This window comes from Rhinolophus sinicus, linkage group LG04, assembly GCF_036562045.2.
Source record: "Rhinolophus sinicus isolate RSC01 linkage group LG04, ASM3656204v1, whole genome shotgun sequence".
NCBI classification, from domain to species: domain Eukaryota; kingdom Metazoa; phylum Chordata; class Mammalia; order Chiroptera; family Rhinolophidae; genus Rhinolophus; species Rhinolophus sinicus.
In genome coordinates this window covers 187,783,269-187,807,129 of record NC_133754.1, presented here as the reverse complement: position 1 = coordinate 187,807,129, position 23,861 = coordinate 187,783,269, and the positions used below count along the sequence as shown (strand labels likewise).

Genomic DNA, 23,861 nt, shown 5'->3' with positions numbered 1-23,861 from the left:
GCGCTGAGGGTCACCACGTGCTGGGCACCTGTCCAGTCACACTGTGCCCGTTTCACAGAGCAAGAAGCCAGGCCCGCAATGGCAGAGCAGGGCCCAGACTCAGCCTGCTGCGCTCCAAAGCCGCACGCCATGAACTGCTAGACTAAAACGCCTCAAGACAGAGATTTCTGGAGACAGGCTCCCTCTTCCTTTGAAGCTTATTGCTAAGTTTCTGCACTGGTAGGGGACAGCCAGACAATCCCTACGCTAAGATGCAGAACACCACAGAGCCACCCGAGAACCTTCCAGCATCTCTGCTCGTTCACAAGGCTAAGTCCCCAGTGCCCACATGACCCCGCTCAAGCCCGAGTCCAGGGGTCCCGCACAACATGTCAGGGCCACTCAGAAAGACGTTACCTGAACCAGCTGGCTAATCAGCACAGGGGAGTACCCATGGGGCTGAAGCAGGATGCTTTTAGCAATCACTTCGCAATAGTGAAAGGCTTGTGTGGCAAGCCCCATCTCAGCCAGGCGGCAGGAGTAGATGAATTTAAACACCTGAAACGAACAAACAGGTCAGCACCCTGTGGCTCTTCCCCACCCACTTCCTAACATCACCCACAGTCCCCTCACAAGTGAGAAGCATTGGGACATTTAACATCTTTCCTGTGTGCCCCCCACGACAGCCCCAGGTCCCACTCCCTGAGGTATTTTAGGTCAAAAGAAACTGAGCTAAGACACTCACTTCTCCTCTACGCCCTTCATGGAGCCAGCGGACCTGTAAGTGTGGAGGCCACCACCCAGCATGCACCTGGACAACCAACTGCCTCTCGTACAGCCGCCAACAGCCCCACAGCTCATTCCCTACCAGCACCTGCCTGTGCAAGTGTTTATACACTCACGTTCACTCCAAGGTCCCCATAATACTAAAAATAGCTGACAGAAAATTACTAAGACCCAAAATACAACAGAATCCTCAATTCAATAGGGTCTGTTCTCCAGCATTATAGCTCAAATGTTTTCAAAAACACATCATCATTTTTCATGTAAGAATTTGAGAACCCCAAACAAAGGAAGACTTGTCAGCACAGACCACAGGTGGAATCCTCAAGAGCGCATGGCCCTGCCCACCTGGGGGCCGGACCAGGGACCAGCCTGTACCCCGAGTGGCCCTGCTCACCTGAAAGTTGGGCAAGGGCTCGGCGTGTGCCCCAAGGGACTGTGCGTACTCATAGGCTTCTGTCCTCTGAATAGCTTCATTGGTCGCAAACTTGACAAATGGCAAACTGTTGAGGAAATGAGTTACTTGAATCTTAGAGCAAGTCACCCAGAGACGCAGCGTGTCCTGCCACATGATAAGCAGCGAGGACAGTGGTTTCTGGGTTGGCTACAGGAGAAGACGTTTACCTCTAAGGAAAACAGGGGCCACTACACTTGGCTGATTCCTCACCTGTGGTTGGATCCAATTAAGACAAGCTTTGTGGTTTTCTTTGTATAAACCCCAAATCCAACCTGGGCCATGAGGTAGCAAAAGTGTGCCGCGTCTAGGAGACCTTTCGAAGCTGAAAAGACACGAAGCAGGCCAAGGGTCAGTCAGGGGCATTCTCTCAGAAATCCAAGGATGCGAACAGAAAATGCCAGAGACACCAAAGGAACTCAGGGCTGCGTGTGGCCCCTGCGCCCCCGACGGCAGACCCCGCCGGGCACCTCGCACTCTGCACCAGCCTCACCGAGAGTGTCGCCCATCGTGGCCATTGCCCTGGCCTCCACGTCCACGCTGCTGTTCAGGTTGGACAGGACCATGGCAAGGTGCGGCCTCCAGTCCCCCCACTTGTCATCGCCGCAGCACTACAACCAAGAGAAAGCCAAGTGAACACATCCTCGGCCTGGGAAGAGCTGCATCCTAATTTGTACCCACTGAGCTCAGCGAACACAGGAGACGCAAAGGCAGGACAGGAACGTCGGGCTCATCCTGTGATGAAAGCTTTTCTGGGAGCCAGCACCCCCCAGAAAGCAGGCCCGTGGGAGCCCGGGCGGGAGCCCACTCACTGTGGACGCAGCGGGCATCCGCCCGGACATCAGCTGGTAGACAGTCTGCAAGGGGTCGTTGATCGGAAGGCTGTTGGCGAACCTAGGGAGAGACAGCCAGAGGAAAGGAGCTTGGCTGGGTTTGAAACACGAGACACAAGCATGGTCTCATGTCCGCCCCTTTAATGCTCTGCTGACGCTTGCCCTCGGTCAAGTGCACGTAGCTCAGTATTAAAAGCTGCAAAACATCAAGACTAAGGAACTCGCTGAGATTTTACAGAATGAAGAGCCGTGTGGGTACAGGGCCGGGCAGCCCATGTGCCTGTGACAGTGCCCCAGTACAGGTGGGACCCCCAGCTCTCTGACAGCAGCAAGGCACCTGTGTTCTTGCAAGAGCCAAGGCTGTGACCAGACCAGCTCGACCTGCCCAGACACAGTCGGCCCAGCAAGACTCTTTACCTGGTCATGACTCTGGCATGCGTCCGGCTGTCCATCTTACTTGCAAGTAACAGAGCATGACCCCACAAGCCGTTTTTCATCGCTGACTCCAAAGCATCCTGCAAAGCAGTTCAGTGGTTAGCTAAGTGTCACAATAACTCCCATGACGAGAGCGAACAGTAGACTGCATGTCATCACGTGCCACCAGGAAAGAAGAAAAGACTCAACTGCGGGGGAAGACACACATGACGCAAAGGCCCCAAAACACACCTGTTCACCGTTCAGAAATCAAAGGCTGGGGACTCACCTTCTTACGGCCATAGAGCAGCAGCTCCCTGAACCTCTCGGTGTCTTTCTCCAGGGTGCTGGTGACGGCGGCCTGACTATCCGTGAGAAACGAGAGCTGGGCCTCCCCGGACTCCTCCTCTGCCTCTTCCATGGCCTCGTTAGTGAAATCGATCAGGTTGGCCTCATCGGGCGACTTCCCAGGAAGCCACACTGTCCGGTGGTCCCGTAACAGCAGTTCTGCGATGTCTGTCCCCACCACAGTCTACAGGGGCGGCGGGGACAGAAGGTCAACAGGGCTTCACTACGACCAGACCTTCCCACAGGCACTGCTCAGGTCAGGACCCCCTCCTCAGATGAGCACGCCAGGCCACCACAAGGACACAGAGCCGCTCCCAACACAGCCAGGAGCCAGACGGACCTGACAGGCTGACATGGGGACCCGAACCTCCCTTCCCCACAACTGCACACCCGTCTCTCTCCCACGTCCCCAAGTCACTGCTAAGACGCTTCTCCCGAGTAGCAACTGGACAGCACACCATTCCCCACGCACAGCCTGGCATGGAAATCCTGCCCAACTCCCAGGGAACCAAGGATTCCTGAGACTCAAGGCCAACGAGAGCGGCTGTTCTAAAGGTAAAAAGACTCGTACCCCATTCTGTCTGCACAACAGAACGATAAAGTTCCAAAGAAGACTTGCAGACTCTTTGTCGAGTAAGTTTTCATTCTGCAAACACTTTGTGGCTTTGCTCTGTGCAAAATTAATAACATCCACTTTATGGGTGTCGTCTCTGAAAAAAGAACAACACTCAGTGAATGGCGACAACCACAGGGAGGCTGTGCGTAGCCACTGCCACCGCACAGCGGCATGGGTGCCGGGTGGGGACGTACTTGCCGAGAGGCCCCGGGAATGCTCTCATCTCCTCCTGCTCTGGCATGTGCTGCAGCAGCGTCTGCAGGGGGACAGGTGGGGAACAGGGCAGCTCAGGGCACGCACCACCACTGCCAACCACTCCGCTGACCTGAGGACGCCTGTCCTCCACTAGGGAGACTCAGGTGCTCCCTCAGGGAGGGCATCCATGTCTGGTTGGCAACAATGATTTTCAAACTTTATTTTAAGCAGTGACATCCATCCCCACCCTCACCACCACCCCCGAAGCAAGGCGTGTGACAGAGGCGGTCTGTGGGGTTGCGACACAGGGTGCCCCACACCGGCCTCCAAGGCACCCCACCCCCCACGGCCACAAGCTCATGAAGCACCTCAACCCATTACCGAAAATCACCAGTAAAATGAACATGAACACAGTCCTGCCCTCAAAATCAGAAACGCGCTGGAGGAAAGTGAGCAGCCAATAAAACCAAGCCTAACATAACACCAGAGCAGATGTTTAAAATGCCGACATCTGGCAGGAAAAGCACAAAAATAACCAAAGAGAATGAGAAAACCTCTCAGGTGAAGATTCACAGGAACAAGCATTTTGCAAGGCCGTGTTTTACAGACAATGGTGCACGAGGGGAAGACGACCAGCAGCGAAGCGTGTACAGGCGGCCCAAGCACGCCGCAGCTCTGCCCCCAAATCACCTCCATGCTGTGGACTTCCACCAGGGCGGGCTGTCCTTCCGAAGGCAGATTGGGGATCACCTTGATGAGCTGGCCCCCGGGACCAAACCTGGCACAGATGTGAGGCACGGAGAATTTCTCAGGAGAAGTGGGTCTCGATGGGGCTACATTTAAATGAAGTGAAAACAGCACCATCAGGTTGGCAGTTCTGAATTCGATCAACAGCTTACATTTTCCCAGCAGCCCTCTGAGCTGGAATGTCAGATTAGGCTTCCCAATAAACAGACTTTCGACTGGAAGTTAATGACTGCTAAATGTCCCATTAAAAAGCAGAACTTAGCCTATGTATTAAAAGGGGTTTAAATGGGTAAAAGGAGACCTGTTCTCTTCCAAAGGGAAGCAGCTCCCTAAAAGAACCACGTGTTACAGGACGCAGCGCCCCCTGGTGCTCAGCGCCCCACAGCCCTCTGTGCTCTTAGCGTTGGTCCCGTCCCAGTTTCCAGTCTGAGTATCACAGGGCTCAGTAAGCATGACACACTGAAACAGCTCAAGTCGGAAAGAAAAGAGGGCTTTCAACTGAAATACTACTTTAAGAAGCAAAGTCCACTGTTCTGTTTTAGAACTTCACGCATACTTTTGCAGTTCTCAAGAAATAGCGTTTGATCAAACATTTCAGAGGGGAATTGCGCGTCAGGCACGTGACAAGTCTACCCACAGTTCGGCGAGGGGAATTAGAAGATTCCTCCCAAACTGCTGACCCGAGTGGTCGGCACTAGGGATCTCACCCAAGAGCCAGGCAGCGAGCCTGCATGCAGTACACGGTGTGGACTTGACAGGTAGGCAGCGCTCAGGCCCCCCTGGGAACCACCCTGCAGCCTGAGGGATGCTATCAGCCCATCGTGGCATGCCCTGTCACTCAGGACGGGCATGCTGTGACACAGCTGTCCTCACCGCACAGAAGATCAGACTAGGCCATCGCCAATTCCTATCAGTTACACCTCCCCGTTTCTCACCACAGGCATGTGCCGCCGCCCGGCGCTGACCTGTGGGCGCCCAGGGCCTCGACCGCACACACCTTGCTCCGCGGCGGGCCAGCCGGCGTCGGCAGGGTAGCCGTACTCTGGGAAGCCCTGGGCGCTGTAGGTGTCATAGGCATAATCCCCATGGAAGGAGCCTGGCGGAGGCGGGGCCTCGTAGGGGCCGGCGGTGCCACTGCGACTTCTGTAAACCTGACTCTTAGAAAACAAAGCCAACAGGGGAAGTCAGTTCACCGCAAACGCCAGCCAGACGGGGCACGCGCTGGCCCACAGCGCCACCCACCTGCTGCGAGTGGGTGCTGAAGCTGCTACGGCGGCTGGGGGCGCCCAGGCTCCGGGCCGAGTGGTCGCTGTGCTCGCTGCGCCTGTCCCCATCGTCCCTGAAAGGGTCCCTGTGGAGCTCCAGGTCATCTTCGAAGCTCCCCGTGAAGCGAGGGTCGTACCGCCAATACTTCTCAGGCCTGAGGAGGCACAGACGGGCGCTGGGGGCCAAGTGGCACGCCACACACAGCCCCCGGGTCCTCACGGCCCTGTGCCCCCCGCCATCCGAGTCCTGACCTAGAACACTAGTCCGAGCCCACCCTCAAGCGGGGCCGCCCAAGTTCACAGCCCATCTGTGCACGTCAGGGACAAGCTGCACGTGCACAGCCAACGTCACACCGTCTCTCACGGACACGGAGGCAGAGGAGCACAGCAGCTCCCAGGCCCTCGTTCCGAGGCTGGTCCTCCACCTATGACCCAATGCAAGACATGCTGGGAGGGTCTGTTCATCCTCCTTCCAGACAGTGACCGTGACGCTAGCTGCTCGCCGGGAACCCACACACACCTGCAGCTGTGGGTCTCTTACAGGCACGCCCTCCTCAGCGAAGGGCCCCTTACGCACCTGTCAGCATAGGTGTAGTTTTCTTTCCTGTACTGGTCATAGTCCGCATCATACCAGTACCTGCGGTCATAGTGGCGGGAATCCCTGAGTCTAGAGCCATAGGGGTACCGATCCCACTGACCCAGATCTGCGAGCAAGGGATCAATGGGTTAATACAACACACGAAAGAGGACACTGGCCTTCACTGCAGGAGCCACGCCGCCCCGGGCCGAAGAATGTTTCCAGGCTCCCAGGCGAAACAAACCTTCCTCCCACAAACCAGCACAACCTGGGATGTAGCTGAGACCAGAGGCCCTGCTGTGTCCTGCCTCAGTATACAATGCCTCGTGGCCACCGGCCGTTTCTCTCTCAATATGTGTGATTAGAAAGACAAAAAGCTGCTAGAGAGCAGACATCTTTATTTAATTCTTGCTCAGTTACTGCTTTTCAACAGTTAATCCCATAACTATAATCCCATAACTGACATCTCTTCTAACGTGGTCCAGAAAGTTTTAATACTCTCAAAATTAAAAGATTACTTTAAAACAAACATTAACATTAAAACAAACCAGAAGCACCAATTTTCAAGTGTGTGCAGGACTTAGGTCTGAAGAGATGCAGATGTAAAGGGGGAAACCGGCTGTGGAAGCAGAAGGCGGGCGGCCACGTTGGGACAAGCGAGGGGCTGCAGCCCGGTACCCTCCATGCACCAAGAGCAGAGGACACAGCCCGGCACAGAGAGCGGCAGGGCACTTGGGGACATGCCACCAAGAAGCACACGCTGCCGGACAGCAGGCTGCACCTGGGCAGCGAGGGGACCATCCTATGTCTGCACCCTGCAGTGCTGAGGCACCGGCCATGGGCGGCCACGGAGAGTGTCACACGTGGCTGGTGTGAGAGCAGCCACTTTCTCATTTCGGTTACAGTGGTACCTCGGTTTTCGAACATAATCCGTTCCGGAAGACCGTTCAAGTTCTGAAACGTTCAAAAATTGAGGTATGGTTTCCCCATAGAAAGTAATGAAAAATGGATTAATCCATTCCAAACCTTTAAAATCAACCCCTCAAACTGCAAATTTAGCATGAATTTTACTATCTAATGATACCACAGATCCATAAAATTTACGGCGTTCATAAACCGAAATGTTCGTCAACGGAGACGTTCGAAAACCAAGGCACTACTGTACTTTAATCAACTGAAATAGCCACCTGTGGGTAGGGCAGCTCTAGAACTACTGATAATTATGCTTTGCCAAAAAAATCAAACTGCCAATATGATAAAGACCCGTTAATGCTGTAATTACGGTATTATTTCTTAATGCAAAGCAGCAATATAATTATTTCCACATGCAGATTGTTTTCAGTGCCCTGACTCTTGGCTGCATAGACACTGATAAAAAGGAGACGTCCCGAAGCAGCCCCGGCGGGCACGCAGTGCTGGCTCCGTCCACGGCCGCTGCTCCCACCTGCATACTCGTACTGGCCGGAGTAGTAGCTGGCATAGTAATCACTTTGGCTGCTCCATCCACCTCTGGGTTGGGGATAACCCTCAGGGTACCCCTGCCTGAAAAAACACAGTGCTGTTAAAAAACGAATTACCTACGTTGGAAAGTGTGACAAGGTCTCAGTCCACACAAATCACCCCCACAGCAGCAGGCATTCGTCAGAGCACTCTGGAAAATCTCATCAGAAGATCCAAAACAGTAACAGTAATGACATACAGGATTCCCTACCACACAGCCAATGACAACTGCTTGTCAAGTACCTGTGAACTCTCGTGTTCTCAGTGCTAACGCAGGTTCGCAAGTTTCTGACATACTTAGCAGAGCAAAAGGCACTGAGATACAAAAGTCACCAAAGCGACGTTAAGACCCTCTGCGCAGACGGCACTGTGTCCTCTGGGCGGCCCCCGGTGCCCAAGAGCTGACGGGCACGGGACTGCCTGCCTGCCTCATGGCACAGAAAAGGTGGGACTTAGCCAAAGACCAGGTATCAGACCTGAGGCAGCGAGATTCTTCGCAGGCTTAATGACATTTCCATTTTCTCATCGCTAGTTTTAGGTGATATTTGATTTTCAAAACCGGCTTTCCTCGCATCGCACTCAGCCGAGCTTGCTCCTGGGCGTGAGTGCCCGGCCCTCAGGCCCTGCGGCCCCTCCCGCTGCTCCCACAGGATACCACCCGCTGCCCCAGCACCCTGAGGGGAGAGCTATGCTGCCACATCCGTCTGCACAGACTGACAGCGCCTGCACACACGTCAGCGGGCTCCTGAAAAATGATCTGACACAGCGGGAAACGTAGAACACGCCATGTCCTCACTGCCCTCAATAACCCTCCATCTGTTAGGGAGGGTCCACTGTCACCTCAGGCAGTTCCTACAGGGATGTGATCACAGTGGGCACAAGATGATAAGCCGACGCTAAACCTGTGTGTGAAAACGCGCACGCACGTGCACACACGCGTATACATGTACATACACCCCCAACCAAAGCAGGCAGGAAAAAGGAGACGTCAGCACCGTCACAATGTGGTGCTGCGAACCCCGCAGGTAAGTCAGGGTGATGGCCACTCCTGTGGGGGCAACCGAGCGTCTGCTCGGGCGTCTTCTCAACGCTGAGCCAGCTGGGTCCCTTGAAAGGAGCTCCGTGTTAACCCACAGGTGGGCCGGCGAAGGCAAACCTCAACGGCCAGAAGCGCTGGTCCCCACTCCTCCAAGCTCCCCAGCCTCTCAGTGAGTCCCAGTGCTTATTTTAAGTGCAACCTTCACTGTGCAGGTGACTCACAGGTGCTACAACCCTGGTCACCTTCTCACATAAAGCACCTAGAACACTGGACTACATACAGGTCCGTGCATCCCTCGGGGCAAAGTACGGGGTCAGCCGAACAGGCAAAGGCTCAGGCCACAGCCTTGGCTCGAGACACACTGTCAGACACGGAAGAACCAGCCTAAGGAACCCATGAAGTTGAGAGGCGGGGCAGGGACACAAAGTTCATCCGTGGCCACACCTTCTCTGTCCCGAGTGTCAGGAGCCACACCCCGCCTGGCAGACGGTCCGCCTCCAGCGTGCTGCCCACAACTGCAGGTGGGCACTGGAAGGCGGGCGAAGCTGAACAAGCTCACAGCCCCACTGCATTCCCACGCTGCCAACGTCCGAGTGGGAGGGCTCTGACCTGCTTACGTCTGTCCTCAGCTCAAGGCAGGATGCCAGGGCTCTTCCAGCAGCTCTCATTTGTAATTGCAAAGCCGGGACAGTGTAAGAGAAGCAGGACAGAGAAGTTCGCAGGTCAGGACAGTGTTGGGGTGACAACATGGGCTTTGAGGCCAAGGGCCAGCCGCGTTCTGGCCTGAGAATCCTGGGATCTCTGTGACCAGTAGTGGGGTGGGATCTGCACAGGTTAAGCCTGAACACTCAGCCGGCAAACCTCATCGTGCGTGTGCCTCAGCGATGGCACAACCACCTGCATGGGGCAGTGGTGCCTGCCCGGGGGCCGTGCAGGGTCTGCCTCACCAAACGCGGGCTGACAGCATGGCCATGCCTGCGTGGCAGTGTGCTTAATTCGATTTAAAAATGGATCCTGCACTGACAAAACGTCCACACGTGAACTAGGTTTGTACGACCCTTTACACAAGTCTTTGCCCGTCACCACCGCAGCCAGCAGTACAAACGTCACTCACCTGGCAGCTGGCCGGTCTGAGCAGTGACTTGCCCGGGAGCTGGGCCGCTCAGGCTCAGGGTAGCGGTAGTTCTCGGCATAGGCGGATGCTGTGCTGTCGTAGGGCCTGTATCGGGGGTCGTATAGGCCATACATGTCCTGTTGGAAGACAGGTTTGGGCAGCGTTAGACACCAGTGGAGCCAGCCGATCCAGCTCTGAGAGGCACCGATGACAGCTCGCCAGGGAGCATGCAGAACAGAAACCGCAGGCAGGCAGCGCACATTCCTAAAACAGACTGTCTGGCCACACTCGGGAGATGCCAGCGCATGTGCAGCTGACCCCCAGGTGTGGCGGCAACTGCCAGGGGCCCTGCAAGGTCCTGCCTTCTGCGGCCTCGCGTGCGGAGATGCCTGGGCACCACCTCAGGTGAGCAAAGGAACCAGGGTCCACTGCAGTGGGTCCTGAAGCCACGGCAGCCTCAGAAAAGCTGTTTCATTCTCCGAGCCTCAGCCCCACTGCGAACCGCTGAATCACCACAGCCATCTCCAAGGGGAGGCCACGTGAGAAGCTGAAGCACAGATGAGGTGACCCAGGCACCAGTTATGACCAGTCCTTTGTGTCTGAGAGTCTGACTCTCCGCCACTGCCTCGCAGAGGACAAGAAATCACATAACGTGGGCTGACTGACCCTACCGGTAGCTACGATAACGCAGAGAAAAGCCAGAGGGACGTGGGGAAGGCAGATGGCTCCCACAGAAGTGATTGGGGCTCCTGGCTAGCACTTCCAGGGTGCGGAGGGGGCACTGCACACAGGACTGGAAAGAAGGGGCGGGGGGTGAGCTCCGTGCTGCTGGCCGGTCTGGGTTGCCAGCAGGGCTTCACTTCCTGCTATGGAACCAGGAGTCCCCGCGGCTCCTTTCGGAACCTCGAATTCACAGGTCTCAGAGGTCTAAGTGTTCTCACGCACAGGTGCTCACAGCCCATGACAGAGCACAGGGCCCCCACCCCCGGCCAGCCCCCTGCAGCCCTGCCCACAGCCTCTGACCGCAGGGTCTCAGGTGCAGTCAGCAGCGTGGTCACTGGCACGTGCCCATACCCCGAGTCCACAACCCCTGCCTCAGCGGGCCGTGGGTGACGCTGGGCCCGGACCGGAGGTGACAAAAAGCATGTAATAATCAAACGTGTCCACTCTGACCCTACTTTTCCCAACGAATGTAGGATTAAACAGAACCTAATTTAAACAACTCATGAGCTTGCAGCACCGTGAAGAGGCAGAAACAATCTCCTATGTAGCACAGCCCGCCCCCCCCCACTGCTGGAATCACCACGTACCTGAGAGAAGCCAACAGAATTTCATCCCTTAGCTGTTTCATTCGGATTACATTCCAAACTTAACTTTTTCCCTCACTATTTTTATTCCGAAGGAGGAGTTTAAAAGACTACTTTTCCTATTGCTCCTTACACAGGTTTTTGTCCCAACACCTCACAGGAGCTCAAGGGGCCATCCTCATGTCCCAAAGCATGAACTCAGCACCCGGGTGCTGTGCACAGCCAGCAGGTGCGACCATCACAAAGCTGGGGGACGCTGTCAAACAGAACACAGCAGGCACGCTATGCAACTCGGTGCTGACACATAGTGTGGCCACCACGAGACGGGCCATGCTAGGCTGAGCGTGAGGTGGGAGCACTGTTCTCGCGAGCAGCACATGGGACGGGCGTCCTGCCCACCAGCAGGACGATGGGTCACTTCCGAACTGACCGACAAAACCCTGCCAAGGAGCACACGAGAGAGAACCGCTGTTCAAAAGGTTCGGCCACCGGAACTCAGCCCTACCTGGTAATAGAGGGGGCCTGTGCCAGGGTCCGGCGGATACGGTGAGGGGTACTGGGACTGGTAGCCGTCGTACAGGGGTCTGTGATAGTAATAGGACGCCAGGTCGGGGGGCGGCTGCTGCCACTGCTGGTCTGCCTGCACGGCCGCCTGGCCTGAGCTGCTGGAGGACTGAGGCGGCCGAGGCGGCAGCTGCTGACTTGGGTCAGCTGGAGCCGGACCTGCGGGTGGCTGGGTTGAGTCTGGGGGCTGTCCTTGCGCCGGTGGACTTCCTGGGTTGGATGGTTCTGCAAGCGGGGCTTTGGGGCCTTGTGGAGGCGGTGGTGCTGGCTCCTGCGGGGCTCTCTCTAGGCCACGTTGGTCCTGAGCATCTTTCGTCACCTGTTGATAGAAATGGTCTGGGTTATGTGCCCCAGGCCCAGGCTGTCTGGGGTGACTGGGGCTGGTCTGCTGGTAAGAAGGTGGGCCGTCAGCGTGGGACGGGCTGTACATTCTTACAAGATCGTCCAAAGTCCTATGTGGTGTCAAGTCTAGGGCTCCTGGAGTCCCCTCCCGATTACTGGGGTGATCTGCCTTATTACTGGGCGGTCCCGAGGTGGCGTTTGCGGGCGGCACCAACATGCCATCTGTGCCCCCAGCACGGCTATTAACCAACTCTGGAAGAACGTCCTCTGCATTATAAACCTTTTGACCTTCGGGAAGCAAGCTCTTTGGAACTGGATGAGATGGTGGCTGAACCAGCAAATTAGCAGGTTGGGCGGAAACCACTTCAGGGATAGCAGAAACTTGTGGAAAATTACTCTGGGCAAGACTGTTAGGCAGAGGCGAGCACGTGAGGGAGCCGGCTGGAACCCCAGACAGAGGAGCGGCTTCTCCACAATCACCCCCCACAGCCCGGCTGCTCGTGGTGGCTTTGTCTCCCACCCGAGCGTCTCTCCAGGACCGACTCTTCTCATTGGGGTTTGACAAGGACACAGAAAAATTAATGGGCTGAGCCAGGTGACAGCTCTGATCAGGCTGGGCAATCAAGACTGGCTGATTTTGCAAAGATTCAGTGGGCGGTGAGGACAACAGACTGGCAGAACCAGAACCAGAACTCGCCTGCGACGGAAGGGTGTCTTCCTCTCCCATTTTGGGAGGGTTCTCGAGATTCTCAGAAGCACCAATGCCGTCGCCACTCTGTAGAGGGGGCAGGCAGCCAGGCTGTGGGGACAACTGACCGGACACTCCCTCATCTGGGGGCTGAATCACTTCTGACGGCTGAGGTTTCGCAGGCACGTGCAGCACAGGAGCAGCCGGGGCTAGGAGGACGTTGCCTCCAAAGTCTGGCAGCTCGTTCTGGGCCCATAGCGTCGTTGCCGGGCTCTCACACTTGACGGCTCCCTGAGCCCGGGTCGATGGTCTCTTCTCAGGCGTCAGAAGCACGGATTCCGAGGGCGGCCCCAGCCCCTGACCAGCGTCCGTAGGTGCAGCAAGAGGCAGAGGACAGGCCTGGGGGGGGAAGAGCGTCTCCATGTTGTCCGGTGGCTGCTCCAGGTTGCCAGGGCAGGCGTCAGGTGGCACGGCGGCCGGTCTGCGCTTCTTCCGCTGGGCATGGGTCCCCCTCACCTCGCCCACCACATTAGCACGATCTGCCTCGACTGGTTTCACTCCAACTAAGTGGGATTTCACGGGTTCAAAAGAACTATTTGCACTTGTCTGAAAGATCCCTGTAGGTTTTGGGGGACTTGGGGTTGAGGGCTGGGGCAGGCTGCTGTGGTACTTCTGGCTCACGGCGGTGTCATCTGTCTCACCCCCCACAGGAGAAGAATCGATTTGCTTAAAAAAAATCCCTGAAGCCTCATCCTCAGGTTTCCCAACTTCCTGCTGAATGAAAGTGCCCAGGTCCTGGGGCCTGGCCGCACCTGGACGCCTCCTGTGGCTCTTGCTGCTGTAACTGGACGACACGCCGTCGGGGCACACGGAATGAAGCTGAGTGTCCAGGGCCTCAAGATTTGGGCTCCCACCTCCAGCGTGGCCCATGACACTGCGCCTGGGGACAGCTGCTCCAGGAAGGGGCCCGTATCTGAGCTGATCGCCTGGGGAGGAAGGGTCCAAACTGGTGGGTTCACGTGGCAGAACCTCTTGATTCTGAGTGAATTCTGAGTTCTCAGCATTCTCATAGTGTGAGCTGCCAGCGTCCCGAGTCCCCGCACCAGCCGTGTCAGCCCACACATCAACAGCAGCGTTTTCAGTGGTTGGCTTATCATGTTGGACGCCTGAAGACCGAGGGAAGAATGGGTGCGTGTCTCCTCCCTGCGGTGTGGTCTCACAGTTGGAGGCACTGGGAAAGGCCTGGTACATGCCGCCTGCCCCCACGTATGCAGGGGGATGGCCAAGTCCAGGACTGGGGGAGAACCCGTCCAAGGCAGTCTGACCAGCAGAGCCCGTTTTCTCAGATGAGAGGTTCTCCTCATTTTCCATCTCTCCCCCTTGGAAAAACACGGAGAGCGCACCCGAGTCGGCTTCTGGGAGGGCCCGGCTGGTCCCGGCCCCCACAGCATAGTGCAAATGACTTTCGGGGCTATTTCCCTGAGCGAGGGGGTTAACAGGAGCAGGGTCTGGGAACTGCTCTTTATTCACTCCTGGATTCGGCCGGAAGTCCTGGCCAGCCCGAGTGCTCCCAACTCGGAAATTCTGCCTGAATGCGTTTTCAAGATCAAAGTTACTTGCTGAGTGGTTTCCACTTTGCAGGTAGGCTGCCTCATCTCTTCCGTCACCAGCCATGGGTCCTGGTAAAGACACTAGTGGGCTGTGTGGCTCGTGGCCAGGACCTTGATGTGGGTTGGACGGAGAGAGGAGGTGGGAAATGCTGGAGGCCTGGGACACCGCATTCTGAACAGGTCCTTCTGGGCAGGGCCAGTAATGCTGAGCCGGGGGCTGTGGGGCTCCTTGTGCCGGCCCCCACCGCCCTGGCATTTGCTGATGAGGCTGAGGGAAGAAAGGGGACGTTGCTGGTGCCGCAGCACTGTCGTGCGGGTTCTGCTCACTTGGGGGCCTGTCGGGCCCAGGCAGGTTCCCATGTGGATGGCCCCCATGAGAACTGTCAGGACCCGCTCCTGGAATGTACTGAGTCTGGGCTTCCCATTCGGAGCTGGACGAGACCTCGGCACTCCTGTTCATCTCGGGCCCGGGCAGTGCTGAAGGGGTCAACACACTGGAAAATGAGCCCGCATCTGCCCTGGGCTGCGACACAGATCCCGGCAGAGGCTCGTGGGGTCCCTGGGAGCCACCTCCAGCATCTGTGTGAGGCACAGGCAGAGCAGAGCGCTGAAGAAACGCTGGCGGGGCCGGGCCTGGCAAAACAGGTGGGCTGCTTTTGGACAAACTGCCCAACGACGTGCTCTGGAGCGCCTGTCTACTAAAAGCAAATGGGTCTGTCACCGGCTGCAATGGGCGAGTTCCTGGAGCCACTGGTGCACTAGCTATCGCCTGTCTCCTATACGGACTGCTGGACCAGTGTGTGCTCTGAGGGGTCCCGGCTGGAGGTGGCCCCACCATGCTGGGTGGGACGGCCTGGGGCGGTGGCTGCATGACTGATAGATGCCACTCACAGAAAGATGCAGGATACAGGCTTTCCTTAATCTAAACTGAAAAAGAAAAAGAAAAAAAATTAGCATCAAATCCATATATTCAGTCACGGTTGCAATAAGGAAATTAAGAAAAAAGACAAAGACGGTAACGGATTTCACATACATAAGTCCTGAGCGATACATGTCTGCTCCCCTCACTCCCAGACAGAACTGCCGCCGCTCCGGGAGCTCTGGGCAGCAGAGCGTGGAGCAAGAACACTGGGCCGGAACATGGAAGCTGGCTGTGCCCTGACTAGCTGAATGACCTCAGACAAGTCACTGCCCTTCTCTGGGGCTCAGTTACGTAACCCAGCAAAGTACCCACCCGGAATGCCCGCTGCCTCCATGGTGCCTTCACCAAGCTGGCAGGGACGAGGGAGAACCTGCCGGTCTGACTGACTAGCAGGGACGCAGTAACTTTTCCTGTAACTTATCACCAGACCCAGAAAGAGCCAGCTCCCTGCAGACTGCATATCACACTTCTCATACAGGTTCATTCTAAATCTCAAAAGGAAAACCAAGTTTAAAATGTGCTCTTCCGTTTTCTTTAGTGAAAAAGTACTATAAAGCACAGATGCAAACTGCAAAGTAGGAACATGAACTGTATTTATCTAAAATGCCTTTTATCCCACCACGTAAAGTGTCTCATTTTTTGCACTTGGACTGGCTGCATACCAACAGCACAATGAGCTGCCTGACTGTTGGCACTGTCATGACTATGCCTGGTAAATGCCATGTCCATGTAAAGCAGCTGTCAAAGTGACCAAATGAGGGGGCGGCTGGATGGCTCAGGTGGTTAGGGCGCGAGCTCTCAACAACAAGGTTGCGGGTTCGATTCCCGCATAGGATGGTGGGCTGTGCCCCCTGCAACTAAAGATTGAAAACGGTGACTGGACTTGGAGCTGAGCTGCGCCCTCCACAACTAGATTGAAGGACAACAATTTGGAGCTGATGGGCCCTGGAGAAACACACTGTTCCCCAATATTCCCACATAAAAAAATTAAAAAAAAAAAAAAAAAAAAAAAGAAGTACCAGTTGGTTGTTACACAGTAGTCACGTGGATGTAGAGTACAGCATAAGGAACAAAGTCAACAACATTAAAACAAACAAAAAAAAGTGACCAAATGACTTGATTCAAACATTTTGAAGAATAGGCAGAGTGCCAACAAAACTTTTATAGAAACAAAGGGGTAAAAATCCTCTTTACAGTGTTTTCTGTTGTTGATTATTTTTAAATAAATCAGGTATAACAGTTAACCTGTACTTTGAAAACAAAAAAATCCTAGTCCTGCCTCTTTCCAACACTGTTCTCTGTAGGTATCCCTCCTTTTCTCCCCAGCACCACCCTCACAAACAGACTGTTTCGCCAATCACAGAGAAAAGTGAACATCAAAGGGAGAAATGCTAGAAGGACTCTAGAGTTGAATCCACTTTTTCGTTCTTGGAAATCTTTCTAATATGCAAATTAAAAAACCACTTATGAATGTACTTTAGGTAAAGCACTTTACAAATAAAAGTTCCTATCCCCATCTGAAAACGAATCCTATGAATCTGATTCGCTACCATCACTGCCCACACGCGCTGTCCTAGGTCAACAGGAAACCCTTTCCGACTAACAAACACTTCGCAGCTCAAATTTAATAGACTGTATATTATATACTAGGAACAGCATCAGAGACTGCATTTGGTTCCAAGCTGTCATTTTAAAACAGAACATTTACAGCTCAGTTTTATATGGACTGAGGGTAGAACAGGCTGAGCGTTTTCCTCTGTGAAACAGGTACCCAGGACATCTTCCGGGACACAACTTCCTCCTTGCAAGGCTTCAGAAGACCCTCAACCATTCTAAGCAGCTAAAAAACAAACAAAAAAAAAAGTACGGTGCACAGGCCTAGAGGATTTGTTCATCAGGTGTCACTGTGAGAGCAAGACTGGGCGTCCAGCCGAGTGGCTTGGGCACACCTCTTCTCTTCCTGCAACCCAGTATCTTTATCCATAAAGTGAGAGAGTTAATGTGATGACTTCTAAAGTCCCTTCTAGGTTTAATCTTATCAAATTCTACTCACAGAGGATTCTAGGATGCACTAATCCCTACCACTGTTTAACAAGGAAATCTTACCAGAATCTAAATTTCCCATGTTTATACTTAAATGTTTTCCTTGCAGAAACTCTTAAAATTGTCTCAACTTCTAGACTGAGAATCGTTTTAGAAGCAAACGCTATCACTTCCCCACAAAGTAGCATCCCCTACTCTCCTGACCACAGAGTGAGAGCTTTTTAGCAATATACCAATTCCATTTGAAACAATCTTGGACAATCTTATTCTTTTGATCTTTTTTCTCTATTCACCAGCAGAAAAACAATGCAACTGCGTGTCATTTATCTCATGATGACAGGGAATTTTATTCTGTCCAGTAAGTCATTCTGTAGCCTCAAGTCATCTAACTTTAAAAAAGATAGTTTCAGAAAAACCAGCTGATTTTAAGATGCATTATTCATAAACCTAGTCTTCGATTTAACTTCCTTGTGTCCGTGAAATATTGTGGCATGACCCGTTTCCAATATAAATTCCTAGCTACTGAACCGAGATACTTAAAGCACACTCCTTCCCTCCCAGAGCCACTGCCCCAGCTGCAAGTGTGTAAACCAACAGGAGCACAAAGAAACACCTGCGTCTGCCCTCTGCCTACAACCTCCCCCATGGTGACAGCTAGAGTGACGGCCCTGCTAGACTCAACACTTGACCCAAAGACACCATAAACTCCAACTTTTCTAAGTACAGTCAAACACATTTAGATATTCAAGGAAAAGAAGCGGGAGTCTAAATACTGCTAAAAATGACAAAAACCCAAAAGGACATCCTGACACTGAGAAAAGAAGAAGGAATCATATGAAAGTTTACACATTACCCTAAAACAAACTCTCAGTACAATTTTGAGACTTACTGTAGTAACTGCTATTAAGGGTGAATGAGTCACAAGGAACAAGAAAGAAGTGCTCTTTTGCTGCTTATCTTATCTTTTTAAGATAACAGCACCCACAACCCTAAGAAAGGGCATGGAAAAAAAAACTGCAGGGAGGGTGGCTGTGCTCAAATTGCACAAGTGTCACTCTAGGAACAACTGTCTGTGACTCAGTTTGCTTCTTGTCATTTATGAGGATAGGAAATACCTCTGGGTAGCACCTGCATCATATGTACAAGGTGTGATAAAAAAACACGGTGACTGCTGCTGCCGAGTGCCACCCAACAGAAAGGCAGGACCTTTAATATGGGAAGCAGCCTGTCAAACCTTAGTAACAGTGTGTGACAAGTTTCAACTTGTTCGGTGCAGTCAGTTGGGTGTGAGCTACGGTTGAGAGAAGGTGTGTTTTAAAGTGTGCCGTAAATCATCCTCCATCGTAACAACGCTCCATGCCACACATTGCTTCTGGTACGGCAATTTTTGTCAAATAAAAACATTACAGTGCATCCTCATCCACCTTATTCACCAGATCTGGCACCGTGCGACTTCTGGCTGTTCCCTAAAGTCAAAATGACCATGAAAGACAAACGTTTTGAATCGATTCAGGACATCGAGGCAGCCACAACAGCACAACTAAAGTCACTCACAAAAGAGGACTTCCAGAAGTGCTTCAAAAAGTGGCAAGAACGACGGGATAAGTGTGTTCAAAATGTGGGGGAGTATTTTGAGGGGGTAATGGCAGTGTGTCTTTTACTGTAATAAACTTTTTAAAAATGTAAACATTTTTATCACACCTCATATATAAAACAAAACCTTAATAAGCAACCCGTGCCCCATCTCCAAGACATTTAAAAGTGAAGCTGCAAAAACTGATTTTAAATGGCTGAGATGTGTCCAGACGCTGTTGTAATACTTTCATCACAAAATGAGCAGGCTGGTTTACACATCCTCTAACCCTTGATACAAAACACCAGGACTTGACCTCCGTTGCAACATCTTGGTAACATAACAATGCTGCTCCCTGGATCAAATGTAAATCTAGCTCATCACCTGCATGGCTCAGTACAAATCTTTCAACCCATGAAGACAAAACAACTTCTGAACCTTAGAAGCAGAGGACGTGTTAAGAAATGTCCTAAGTGCGTGTACTCTTTAAAAAGTTGCAAGTCTGGCCTATCTTCCAGCCATTCCAACATGACCCCACACCGAGGCCACCAAGGCCGAGACAAGTGTCAACACAGCTGAGCCGAAAGGCACTCGCCAAGGACCCGGCCATTCGTGTGAGGTCCCGGTCAGTCTGACCAGCGGGCAATAAGGTGCGGAAGGCGACACGTGTGCCGCTCCCGGGCCCACCCGACCCCTCCGGCTCCCCCCACCGCCCCGGCACCCCCGCCAACCCCCCGGCGGCACCCCAGAGACGCGCTCAGGGACGGGCCCCACCCGCCGGCCTCCCTTCGCCCAGACCCGACCCTCACCGGCGCGCCGCAGGCCCGCCAAGGCCCGCACTGGCTCCCGCCGGGTCCCTTCGCGACCCCGCGCGCCGACCCCTCAGGAGCCGCTGGCGGAAGCCGGCCCGGCGGTTAAGACGAGCGCAGACAGAGTAGCCACAGCAGCCATCTTGGCACATCCGGCTCCGGTCGCCGCGGCCACTGCGCCGCCGACGTGTCCGGCCGCGACGTCAGCGCGCGCCACGCCAGCCAGCCCCGCCCCCACAGTTCTCGTGACGCTCCGCCCGCCCTTGCCCCGCCCCCACATTAGCCCCGCCCCTGGCAACTACTCTGCCGACGCTCCACTCCGCCCCTTCGCCCGACCCTCTCCGGCGTCCAGTCCTTCACCGCCCATCCCTTCGTTTCGCCACCGTGGCCTCGCTTCACGCCTTGTTAAGTCCTTTAAGCCCATCTTTCCGTTCCGCTCCTTGGTCCCGCCCACCCCTCGTCCTGCCTCGCACATTAACCCCGCCCCTTGCCTGCTTCCTTCCACCGTGGCCCACCCTTGGCCCCGCCCCCGCCTGCGTCCAATCCTTCACCGCCGCATCCCTTGGCCACCCCCACCGGCGTCCATTCCTTCAACGCCTCATCCCTTCGTCCCTCCCCCTTGCCCCGCCCCGCAACGCGTCCAGTCCTTCAACGCCCATCCCTTGGCCCCGCCCCTTGCCCACCTGCCCGGCCGGGCGCGCCCGGGGGCCGCCTCGGGACGTCGCTTCGGTTACGCCTGCTCTTTCTTTAGCCGTGTCTCGTTTTAGGACGTGAGAAGGGTAGGGATTCTTCAACCAGACCCAAGGGAAAAACCAGTGTTGGACGACCGATGCCAGCAGGTGCACCCGCCGAGAAGAGCTACTTGACTGAGCCGAGAACCAGAGCGGCGCCTTGGCGCAGGCGCGTCCCTCCCCTTCTGCTGTGGGATTCAAAGGCTGGGAGACCGGCGAGAGGTGACAGCGCATGCGCTGGCCGCTGCAGCGGAGTGCGCGTGCGCACCTCGCGACGGCCGGCCGGTTGCCTGGTTACGGCTGTTAGCCGCTCCGGGTTCGTTCTGCTGGGGAAGTTCGTTCTAGCTCTCGGGAAGCAATGCCCATCTGCTCTCCACAGAGCCCTGGAAGGGGCAGACGCCGTCAGCCTCAGTCCACAGGCCGCCGTCGAAGCCCCACTGCCTGGCTGTGCGCGCCTCGGGGGTCCCACCCCAGCACGCCACCGCCTCTCCCTGGCCCCTCCTCCCCGATTGGCCGTCACCTTCGACGGCCCCTCTGCGCCGCCCCCACGCACGCAATCTGTCGGGTCCTTTTCCCTCCGTTGGGCGAGCAGGTCCAGCCCCTCTTTTGTCTGTCCTAATACCCGTCGACGTCCATGACTCTTCTCCCAGAGCAGCGGCTCCCCCTGTGTCCAGTAGTGTCCCGTAAGCCGCGGGGCCCGGTGAAAGGAGGCCCCAACCCTTGCTGAGTGTGCGCAACCCCGAAGGTACCAAGCGACAGGCTAGGCTACTGGGTCTCAGCAGCCTGCACCTCCGGTGGCTGCTGCCTCGTCCTGGTGCGCCCACCCGGCAGGCACCATCTGAGCCCTCCCAGGGAGGATCTTAGCGAAGAAAGGGTGCTGCCTTTTGTATCTCCATTTTTTCCGATGAGAAAAGGGAGGTCCGGCCTACTCACCTGCACACCTTCCTGGCAAGGATGAGGAAGAGCAGCAGCCCGCCCCACTTGCCCCAGCTCCTTCCAGAGGGCAGGAAGGGTGGCCAGTGTACCCGTCTTGCATCACCTGGCAGCCCAGCTTGCAGTGACGGCTGCTGCTACTGCTGCAGTGGCTGAGGTGCACAGCCCGGGGTGGGAGGGAACCCGGGTCACCGGTGGGAACGCGAGGCCTGGGAAGAAGGAAGGAGTGTGGTTCAGCTGTTTGTCTGCTGTGACACTGGCGAGGGAGCAGCCACGCTGTCAGAGCCTCAGGCAGGTGTGGGGAACGTTTCAGCCCATCTGACGTGGCCACTCTGCTAAGCTAACATTTGCCTTGCAGAGATTGAGTTCCCAGGTGGGAACACGTGGAACTCCACTGCCCTGGTCCCCTTCTTCCTCCTTCCTGGTGGTCACTCTGCTCTGCAGTTGCTTTCTCCCAACAAGGCGCTCCACAGAGAGATATCATTGTTAGCCCTCCTCCTGAAAGGGAAAAGTGGGGGCAAAGCACTGACTCCCCTCGGCTCAGGGCTGCGTGCCTCCTCTTTGCTCTCAATTTGAGTTCAAAGAGCCCAAGAGCTGGAGCCCAGACTTGCCCCTCTGGGGTCCTGAGGAGCCCAGTGGTTGGCCCTGGTGAGCTCTAACCTGGAGAGACCTTAAGCTGCAGAAATCAACCCACGCTGGACAAATGGAAGAATTCTGGGCCCTGGGGCGGAGCTGTTAAAGAGGCAGCCTTGTGTTGACTCCTGCAGGGTGACTTTAAGGAAAGCTTTGATTAGCTAGTTGACCTGCAAGGACCTTGGGCTTTCCTCCTCTCCCCTCCTCCCTCCAGCTAAGCCTCTGTCTGAGGGAAGTTTTCGCAGGTTCTCAGCCGTTTGCAGCCTGGTGTGGAAGAGGGTTCCTGGGCCCACGGCTGAGCCATCAGGCCTCTGGGCCGTGGAGGCCAGGGTGCAGCGCCACAGACCTTTTTTTGCTTTAAGGCCCAGCCTGCTACCTAGATGCTGTGTGCCCTTTGTCATCTTCCTTAACCTCCCTGATGGTCCTCCTCAACCTGGGGTTCAAGCAGGATGAGCACGTGGACAATCTGAGGGCTGAAACGGGGTGCTGTTGACACATATATGCTGGAACTGTTTCAGGCAAAGGGATGTAGAATGACTGGCTGCAGAGCCCTCGGGGCCTGCACCTAGGAGGTGTGTTGCCGTGACGGCCATCGTTATTCTCGAGCAGGCTTTCTTCCCTTTCCTGCAATGTCCACTCCTGTCTCCTTTCTCCTGATAGAAATGTCACCACCTCCCTGAAGCCCCTCCACCCCCGCCCCAGGTGGGCTAGAATCAACCGCTCTTTCCTGGGGGCAAAGTTGTAGCTCCTCATGCAGAGTCGCATGGTGGAATTATTGTCACGTTACCCAGAGCACACAGGTCACAGGGCTGCACGCTTGCCCGGACAATGGGCAGAGGCTGTGCCAGAGAACCCGGCTGTCCTTTCCATGTTTATGCCAGTCAGCCCCTCCCATTGGTCTGTGCTGTCCAAGGAGACCGCCACTGAGCCACCTGCGGGCCGGTCTGAACTCTAATGCCCAAGTGCCATTATCTCATTGTCAACTTTTGATTATATGTTGAAATAATATTTTGGATATGTTGAATTAAATAAAATATACTATTAAAATTTATTTCATCTGTTTACTTTTGAAAAATGTAGGTACTAGGAAGTTAAAAATTCCATAGTGGCTGGCATATTTCCACTGGACTGTGTGGGTCTAGAAGGTGAGCACATTGGGAGAGGGGTTAAGGACCTCCACTCAGCATCCCAGCCTGGGGCTTATAGCGGCCTCGTTGTGGAGCTGGCTCTCTCCTGACCACCTACCAGCCAGGCCCCTTTGGGGGTGGGACTGCAATCTCAGGGGTCGTATGCCTCGTCCTTCACTTCCCGCACCAACCCCACCCCTGGCATAAAGTAGGGGCATTAGTGTGGTTTGTGGATATTTGTAGTGCAGGCTGCTCCATACCAGGTGCTCTGCTCAGCCCCTGACACGCACCCTCAGTCTGGGTGTTGAGGCTAGGGGCACAGGCGGGGGGCCTGCCCAGCTCGGCCTGGAGAGAGGAAGGGGCAGCCTCCATGAGACAGGGCTGGCTGAGTGGTCCAGACAAAAGTGTGGCAGGGCCTCAAGAGGTGGAGTGAGCAGGCAAGGAGGGCTTCCGGAGGAGGGAGGCCATAAGGGCTGAGGACTGGATGGCTGGAGAGGCAGGGGTGGGAGTCTGGTCCCCCAGGAGAAAGCAGGTCTGCAGGCGTTAAGTGTGTTCTGTGCATCTGTGTGTCAGACCCCTGTTGGTGTGCGGGCACCTGCGGTGTGCATTCAGGCCAAGTGTCGGGAGGGGGACACCTCCAGGGGAGTGCAGACCCGGGTGTAAGGCCAGCCCCGTGGGAGCCGCCCCAGACCCCCGGGGGACCTTGTGGGAGCAA

General features: G+C 55.1%; 1 protein-coding gene across 8 annotated transcripts in view; it reads right to left on the bottom strand.

Moving 5' to 3' along the window:
- Positions 1 to 20,544, bottom strand: part of SEC16A (SEC16 homolog A, endoplasmic reticulum export factor) — a 31,292-nt gene extending 10,748 nt beyond the window's left edge. For 4 of the 8 annotated variants that reach the window (XR_012496009.1, XM_019756741.2, XM_019756744.2 and 1 more), the window contains exons 1-17: positions 19,723 to 19,862; positions 11,677 to 15,302; positions 9,865 to 10,001; positions 7,656 to 7,753; positions 6,212 to 6,338; positions 5,612 to 5,789; positions 5,367 to 5,526; positions 4,313 to 4,455; positions 3,622 to 3,683; positions 3,383 to 3,521; positions 2,753 to 2,995; positions 2,467 to 2,564; positions 2,029 to 2,110; positions 1,710 to 1,827; positions 1,430 to 1,541; positions 1,160 to 1,265; positions 397 to 537 (exon numbers count right to left, since the gene is read on the bottom strand). Coding sequence is in view for 7 of the 8 variants with exons in the window: in XM_019756741.2 (XP_019612300.2) it covers positions 397 to 537; positions 1,160 to 1,265; positions 1,430 to 1,541; positions 1,710 to 1,827; positions 2,029 to 2,110; positions 2,467 to 2,564; positions 2,753 to 2,995; positions 3,383 to 3,521; positions 3,622 to 3,683; positions 4,313 to 4,455; positions 5,367 to 5,526; positions 5,612 to 5,789; positions 6,212 to 6,338; positions 7,656 to 7,753; positions 9,865 to 10,001; positions 11,677 to 15,246 (5,514 nt within the window). In the remaining variant the exon portion in view is untranslated. Of the gene's footprint in view, positions 1 to 396; positions 538 to 1,159; positions 1,266 to 1,429; positions 1,542 to 1,709; positions 1,828 to 2,028; positions 2,111 to 2,466; positions 2,565 to 2,752; positions 2,996 to 3,382; positions 3,522 to 3,621; positions 3,684 to 4,312; positions 4,456 to 5,366; positions 5,527 to 5,611; positions 5,790 to 6,211; positions 6,339 to 7,655; positions 7,754 to 9,864; positions 10,002 to 11,676; positions 15,303 to 15,408; positions 15,524 to 19,722; positions 19,901 to 20,405 lie in introns of those variants that run through there. The other 4 variants (XM_074331352.1, XM_019756748.2, XM_019756742.2 and 1 more) reach the window with 4 other exon arrangements.
- Between the last annotated feature and the right edge of the window lie 3,317 nt (positions 20,545 to 23,861).